This window comes from Nanorana parkeri, unplaced genomic scaffold (assembly GCF_000935625.1).
Source record: "Nanorana parkeri isolate BGI_ZX_2015 unplaced genomic scaffold, ASM93562v1 scaffold525, whole genome shotgun sequence".
NCBI classification, from domain to species: Eukaryota; Metazoa; Chordata; class Amphibia; order Anura; family Dicroglossidae; genus Nanorana; species Nanorana parkeri.
The window spans coordinates 548,278-556,339 of NW_017306793.1; the positions used below are offsets into that span (position 1 = coordinate 548,278).

Here is an 8,062-nt window from a genome sequence, read left to right on the forward strand (position 1 = left end):
AAAGTAAAAAAAAAAAAAAAAAGTTTAAAAAGATAAAGTTAAATAAACTAAAATTAAAAATAGAACATTTTTTTGGGGGGTGTGTTGTTTTAAATATATTGGCTTGCAGTTTTACGATTTACATTATTTTAAATCCAAGAAAATAATTAAAATGTCTAATATGATACATATATTTATTAAAAAAAAGAATATATAATATGCTGTATATATTAGTGGGAAAATACATTTTTAGTTTCGGCCTGACAAATGTTGCTGCAGGAGGTGCGTTGCGGTGCCATTCATTTAATGGATACCAAATGCACCTCCCGTCCGCAGTGTGATCGCCCGCACTGGAATGCGCGGTACTGCAATGCCCTGCGTTCCAGTGCAGTGCGATTGCAAACAATGTGCATACTGTTTTATCCTGAAGTAAACTTTATGTCTGTAAAGCTGCATTTGTGTATTTTATTTTAAATAAATGACGGTATTGGTTTTTTAATCCTATCCGATTAATCAAAGTTAATAACCGACTAACTAATCGATTATGAAAATAATCGTTAGCTGCAGCCCTACTGGGAAGCAAGCGAGTCCAAAGATCTTTGACTCACAGGCCTGCTGTCTGAAGAGAATGTATATCTCCTGTTCATGCTTTTCAGGTCTGCTACCTGGAGAAGGAAGCTGAAGAAGAGTCCTGTTTAGTCAATTTCTTAGTCAGCTTAAAGGTGTGGACCTTTAAGCTATTTAAGCAATTCACTACATAGAATAAAAACAGAGTACTCTACTTGCCCAAAAGCTCCCGATGCTCTTCCCAAAACCGGAATTTCCGGTATCAGGAAGCCGGTTGGCAAGTTATTACCCGCCCCCTGGCTTCCTGATTGGCCAGATAGCCAGCTCCATGCTACCTCGTCACCCCCTGACGAGGTAGCATGGAGTCAGCTGTCGTGTAATGACTCGCCAAATGAGCTTCCTGATTGGTCAGGAAACTGGCAAATCAGGAAGCCAGGCGGCGAATCATTATCCGCCCCCTGGTTTCCTGATTGGTCAGAAAGCCTGCTCCATGCTTCCTTGTCACCTGGTGGTGAGTCATTAACGCCGCCCAGCTTCCTTAATGGGATTTCCGGTACCGGTATTTGGTATCGGCGAATACCGAATAAAAAATGTTGGTACTCGTATTCCATACCGAAAAACCGGTATCAGTGCATCCCTAGCTAGTAGGCAAATCACCAAAAGAAATGGTAGAAGGGCCCCTAAAATTTAGCACATCCTGAAGGGATTAGTGCTATATCTGTTACCTACAGTCTAAACACTTTTTCAGAATGTATACAGAAATCAGCTCTAATGCAAACCAATCATCGTCAGGTGCACACATTTAAGGCTCCAAGTTCTTGATCATATTTCCAATTTTAATTTTAATGAAGCAGCTAAGGACAAACACCAAAGATTTATACTCAGCAAGTAACCTTAAATGATTCTAAACTGCAGGACATGAATACAAGTATTTTAAATAAAAAACTTTGCTACATCCATACAAAAATCAGACACAGGTCCCACCTAAAGAGGGGGGACTCCCCTTTTAAAATACATTCCATACCCCTATCTTGTATAAGGGTCTTGTATGGATTTTAGAGGGACCACATGTCTTATTTTACATTCTTTTCATTTACAGTTTTGACGTTTCAGATCAGGGTGCCTTGAGATTTTGCATACTTTTAAAGGGTGCCATGACTGAAAAAAGGTTGAACAATGCTGCTATGGTACTAGAGCTGCAGCTAACGATTATTTTCATAATCGATTAGTTAGCCGATTATTAAGTTCGATTAATCGGATTTAAAAAAAAAAAGTCTCCAGTGATGGACTACTAGTTTGTAGGTACACCAGGCCAGTCTCAAACAATACTAGTTGCAAGGTATGGTGAAATATAGTTTAGAGACATAGGTTTAAATCTGACTTTTGTTCTAAGATAAATGAATGTAAAGGTTCCATCCTAGTCACATTCTCCTTGATGGCTCCCTCTACTCTCTACTTGTGGTAATGGAGAGCCCTATAAATGCTCTGCATGGCTACACGGTGATGCAAGAAATGTTAATATCATCTGCAATAACCGGGCCATGTAAGGGCCAATAACAGAGGTATGGAAAATTTATGAACCCTTGACATGCTCCTTATACCTGGAAAATCTCTGTGACTAATGGATATCATTTTTTTTTTTTAGTCAACAAACTGGGTCTTTGGTACATGCACAGCTAATATATTAATTGAAGGGTTGAAGAACAAAGGGAGTATCCTCAGTTTGCAGTTTAATCACTTCAGGAACGGAAAGTCACAACCCCATCCCGACCAGGACATTTTTCAGTTTTCAGTGCTCTAGTACTCACAATTACTCTGTCATGCAACACTGTACCCAAACTAATTTTATATCATTTTTTCAGACAGATAGAGTGATCTCTTGGCTGTAATTAATAACCACTGTTTTTTTAATTGATAATTGAAAGGTAAAAAGGCCAAATATTTTCAAATAAATCTGCTTACCTTACTTTCTAGTGCAAAAAATATCAAATAAAAATGTCCGTACGAACACCCCCAAAATGACCCCTTTTTGGAAAGTGGACACCCCGAGGTGAATTAATTCTTGCCTCTTTTTTTGAAAATTAACAAACATGCTGGTATCGTGGAGGTTAAAAAAAATTAGGGTGCGCATTGCCTTTAAAATTCGCCCACTGAAGCCAAGTGCAAGTTTTCCATTATTTGCGGTAGATGTCATAGATTAACCAAAAGACTTTAACCCCCTTTCCCTCAAAACAATCATTGCTGGTCCTCAAAGGAGTCTTTGAGGAACCTTCTGATTCACAGGTCACAGAGAAAAATATGAAGAAGAAATGCAGAAGACAATGCTCAGCATGTGACCTCCAGAACGACGAATAGAATGAACACAGACAAGTTATATTAGCAGAAACGCAGGTAGAAGGAGATGGTCAGCATGAGACCTTAAGGCTGACAAATTTCAGGAACATATGCAAGCCAGCTTTACAGGTTTTCACTGTGCAGCATCCTCAACTTACTCTGTTTCTCTGAAGATCGTTATTTTAAGAAAAATATCATCTGAGCTAAGAGTTTCTGAATTATGCTCCAGAATTTTCAGCCTACATATTCCAGACTCACTTGTAGGGTGTTGACAGGGAAGGAAGATATAGGAGGAAAGTCCATGATCTGAAGTTCGTGGACATGGCCATTCATGACAACAGCTGGTAGGAAGACACGTCGAGCCTTGGTAGGAACAGAGGTCTCGCTGAACTCGTTGTACATGAACTGACGCACAATGGCACTTTTCCCCACTCCTTGGGCCCCAAGTACCGCAATCTTGAAGGTCGTCACCATGCCTCCCAGGGCCGGTGGTGGATGATTCCCTCACACGGTCCGTGGTGTTGGAAAGGTGGTCACACTGCTGCATATCCGGGGGCTGCGGGCTCAGCCACTTTCAGGAAGCATCGCCCTGCAGAGCAGGAGGCTATATATGTGATAAAAAAAAAGATATCACTGTAATCACACTGCACTGAATATTTCATGTTTCAGGCAACATGTATAACTAGTGAAATGGCCATAATCTCAACAGATGACACTCCTGTCTTTGAACAGATTGGCCATAACTGTTATATACTTGTACCATCTACATAAAGATGAAACCATTTTACAACATGTGTAGGCATTTACTCCATTGTTTCACATACATAGATCACATTTACACTAATGCCTACATGTTGTTGATGTGCTAGATATAATAGTAATATTAAGGTAAATAGCACTGCAGGCTATAAGGGAGTGATGAAATGCACAACCTCAACATAAAGCAGTAACAAAAAATAGTTAAAGTGTATGTATAGCCACAGTTTTTTAGCTTTTGAATTTTTTGGAATAGAGTTAGATCTTCTGTCAAGTTTTAATTGCTGCCTGTATTCCCACTAGGTAAATTCACCTTCTCTATTTGTCCTGGTGACCACTTTCACTGAAACAGAAAGTAATAAAAAAAAGTTTTACAGTTGTTAAAGGAAACCTATGGGGTTAGCTTTTCCCCATAGTTCTCCTTAGGGTAACGGGAGGACACAAACTAGCGTCCTCCCGTCACCCTAAGCTCAGTATACCGTAAGCTACAGCTCGCGGTATACTGAGACGCCGCAGCTGAAGCGGATCCCGACAATTGTGTCTGGATCCGCCCAGCTGCGTAAGTGACAGCTGGCTCTGACTATCTAGAGGCAGAGCCAGCTGTACCTGCATCCTTCCCCGTCCGTTCCGCCAGTCAGCGCTGGAGGATCGGAGCGGGGAGGGGGGAATCCAGCCACTCCCCTGTCACGGCAGAGAGCTGTGACAGGATTGAGAAGTGAGCGAACGCCGGTACGTGTTCGCTCACTTCCCGATCTACTGAGCCGACCGGTAACAGTCTCATTGTCACCGGTCAGCTAGAACTAAGCTTTGCACTCACCTCATAGTTCTCCTTTAACAGAACAAAAGCTGACGGTAAATCTTCCAATGGAGACAACTATCAGGGATTCTTACTAAGGGAACCCGTACCCTTAGTAAGAGATATTGGGGGTGATTTACTAACCTAAACACACGCACGCACTAGGTGCGTGTGATTTTTACACAGCAAAACGTATTTATCAACCAAAAAGTCTCTAAAAGCATATTTCCACTAATGCCATATATGGAAAAATCATGCACATGATGCATATATAATGCTGCTTCACAGTTTAGACAAAAATGGTTAGCTCATGCATTTACATTCCTGCATTCATCAACGCAAGCAACACAACATAGAGCTAATTTACACAACATCACCTTGCAATTCATGCAGGGCTTTGCACAACACACCTGCTGGGTGTGTACACACTACAAAGGTGTTTAGATTCCACCCATAGATCATGCTGGGAGGGAACACACTACAGAGGTGTATACATGTATACATGTTTGTGGTGTGTTTATAAGGTTAGTAAATCAACCCCATTGTCTCACTTCCTGTTGAATCTTTGGGACAGGACGTGAAGGGAAATCTCCCCATCAAGACATAGACAAAAAATATATATAAAAAAGATTTGGCTATACATATACTTGAAGCTCAAAACCTACAGTTGCTCATCGGCTCCATATAGTGGCCATAACGCACTGCGAATCTCGTTCACATAGCTGTTTGTTGTACGAATGAGTTATGAATCAACCCCTTTGTGTTTACTTCTTGATTTTCAAGTAAGTCCTTATATTCAGTAGTATCTATTAAACTACAAAACAAATTGCTTCCTGATAATGACCAGCTCATAAGGATGTAACAGTGGTGTGGAATTCCTATCGCCCGACGCCCGGGACATGCAGTTTCGGGCGCCGGGCGAGTAGTTTTAAAGTACATTCAGCCCGGCTCCGGACAAGCAGAGCTGAATGTACATTGTGGATCAGACCACTGGTATTAATTTGAGCAGCGGCGATCGTTTCTGCCCGCAACCCCGCCGTAGTTTTTGGGGTCGCCCGCTCTCCCGGGGGACCCCGAAAACTATGGCACAACGGCTCAGCCATAGAGCAGACGAAAAACGTCTGCTCTACGGGCTCTCTGTGTGTTCTCTGAGACCGTGGCGCTGTTTTCACAGCGCCACCTGTCTCGGCTGTCAGGAACTACACAGAACAGCTGTTCTGTGTTGGAGGGCAGGTTCCATAAAGATAACCTGTCACCTCCAAACTATCACATAAGGGATTTTAATCTCCTATGTAATAGGAAGAACATTAAGGGGAAAAAGTAAATAAATAAAAAGTTAAAAAAATAAAATATATAAAGATTTAAAAAATGAAAAAGTAAAAAATAAAAATGAAAAAAGTTAAAAATGAAACCCTGCTGCCCCCGCCATCTGCATGCAAATAAACGCATGCGTAGGACATTCTGCATGTGCTTTGAGATTGCAGCTGCCATTCCATGGTGGTAGCCAGAATTCTCTTACACACACATAATGTGCATTAAAGGGTAAGTTCATTTTCCCAGGTAATATGGAAAAATAAAAATTACCCGATGAAATCTGGCCCTGTCTCTCCCAAACCGCCACCCCCCTGGCTATACTTACCTTTCGGCGAACAATCCCTCCCCTCCGCCAGTATGGGTGTACTATCTGTCCCCCGTACTGCTGTCCAGCGCAGTCCTCCCCTATGCATTTTGAATTTCGCTCGCAAATTGCAAGCACTCATTGGTCAACGTGGTCAGATGACTGCGCTGACCAGTGAGAAGCGCTATTTAGCACAGTAAAATATGTTTTGATTAGGGGTGCACCGATACTAGTATCAGTGCCGATACCGAGTACTCGTACTCACCCAAATACTCCGATACCTTCCCCGATATTGGAACTTACGGCCAGATGAAAATTTCCTCTGACTGGCAGTGCCGTAGGGGAACATGGAGCCAGCTTCCTGTGCAATCAGGAAGCCGTGCGGCAAGTAATGACCCGCCTCCTGGTTTTCTGATTGGCCCGGGAAGCCGGCTCCTTGCTGTTTGGCTGGAAAGCCGGCTTCCTGGCCAATCAGCATCGAGCTAGTTTCCCGGTCAATAAGGTCATTACTCGCCACCCGGCTTCCTGATTGACCGGGAAGCAGGTTTCCCGGCCAATCGCAAACTAGTAGCTTGTCGCGTAGGACAAGTAGATTTGGCCCCCACTTTAGCGCTTGGACAAGTAGTTTTTTTTTAAAATTTCCACACCCCTGATGTAAGTCTGCTAAAGTGTTCCAGAAGCCTAAGAAATGTACTGAGAGGCCAAAACAATGTCTGTATTTGTATAAAATGTTTAAGTAACTCCAGGGACACTTTGCAGGTCTATTGGGAAGAACTGTCAATGTATGGTACCCATTTAATTCCTCCTACAACCAAATGGTATATGATGTGTAAGGGGTTCCGACTTCACTCACTACACTAAAGTGTGACAGTGAACCCTTCAACTGAACCATTTACGCTTACCTCCGCAGTTGTGATCCTATCCCTCCCGCAGAGTTTGCACGGATCATTACACAAGCAGAACACGTTTAAACCCTGTTCATTGTATTGAAACAGAAATCTGCCTCTCATCCTTATTTTCTTTCTGCTGCTACCCGGGTGCTTATCTGCTACAGTTTAATTCAGTTGCTTCTTTAGAGGTTATCTTACTTTTTAATAAAAGAGAAAATGATATTCACAAGGGCCTAAATTTCTCTGAAATGATCTGAATTCAGCTGCTATCCAATACTTCAGGATTGGGAATGACACTGTCCTCTGAATAGGAGGCAAATGTGAACATTTTGTGCAAAACTGAACATTTACATCAGTAATTGCTAAGTAATCCTCCATTCAAAAGAATGGGGATAACTGAAGGGCATAGAGCACTGATGCCTAAAGAATCAAAGAAATAATAATGGAAGAGGTGAATTTTCATGCAAGTACCTTGGGGTAATTGAGGGTAGTTAGTGTCTGGTAAAGGTGCAAAACATACCTCCCAGCGTCCCCTCATATGGAAGGACTGCTCCTCATTTGGAACCAAATCCCTCCATGCATCTTTCCTCCTCAGTTGTTGAATTTAACTACCAAAAGTTTTATTCGGCACTAAAACCTTTATCTTATCTCTTAACTTTCTTGTTTGTTACTTGAAAAGACAGTATATGGGAAAAGAAGTAATGGTGAAAAAAATATATAGTTTTAAACAATCCTTTTTGGCAAATAAATTCCTACTGGTCCATATAACTGGGGGTGTGACATGGGTGTGTCCATCGCCTAAATACTTTGTGCTGGAAGGTGTCCCTCTTTTTAATCTTAGAATGTTGGGAGGTATGATTAAAGAGGTGTCAGCACTGGCTCTGCACCCAGGCACAGGCAATACGATTCTTGCTCCTGCACAGGATATAGTTACCATTTCAAACCACCCTGTTAGCAATATAAACCATTGCAGGGAAAAGCATAGAAAAATCAAGCATTTTAAATGCTTACGGTACTTTCAGTGCTTTCCTTTCCATAATTATTTAAAAAAAAATTGTAATGGGCATGATTGAACATGTTAGAAAATTTGACTACTGCAGGAAGAGTCAATTCCGTAGCACA

At 41.7% G+C, this 8,062-nt stretch overlaps 1 protein-coding gene across 1 annotated transcript in view; it reads right to left on the reverse strand.

The window, feature by feature from the left end:
* RASL10B (RAS like family 10 member B) overlaps window positions 1–8,062 on the reverse strand; it is a 20,449-nt gene that overhangs the window by 11,619 nt on the left and 768 nt on the right. Inside the window, exon 2 of the mRNA XM_018561460.1 lies at window positions 3,139–3,484. Within this exon, the coding sequence (XP_018416962.1) occupies window positions 3,139–3,354 (216 nt within the window). The 5' untranslated portion in view covers window positions 3,355–3,484. The remainder of the gene's footprint in view (window positions 1–3,138; window positions 3,485–8,062) is intronic.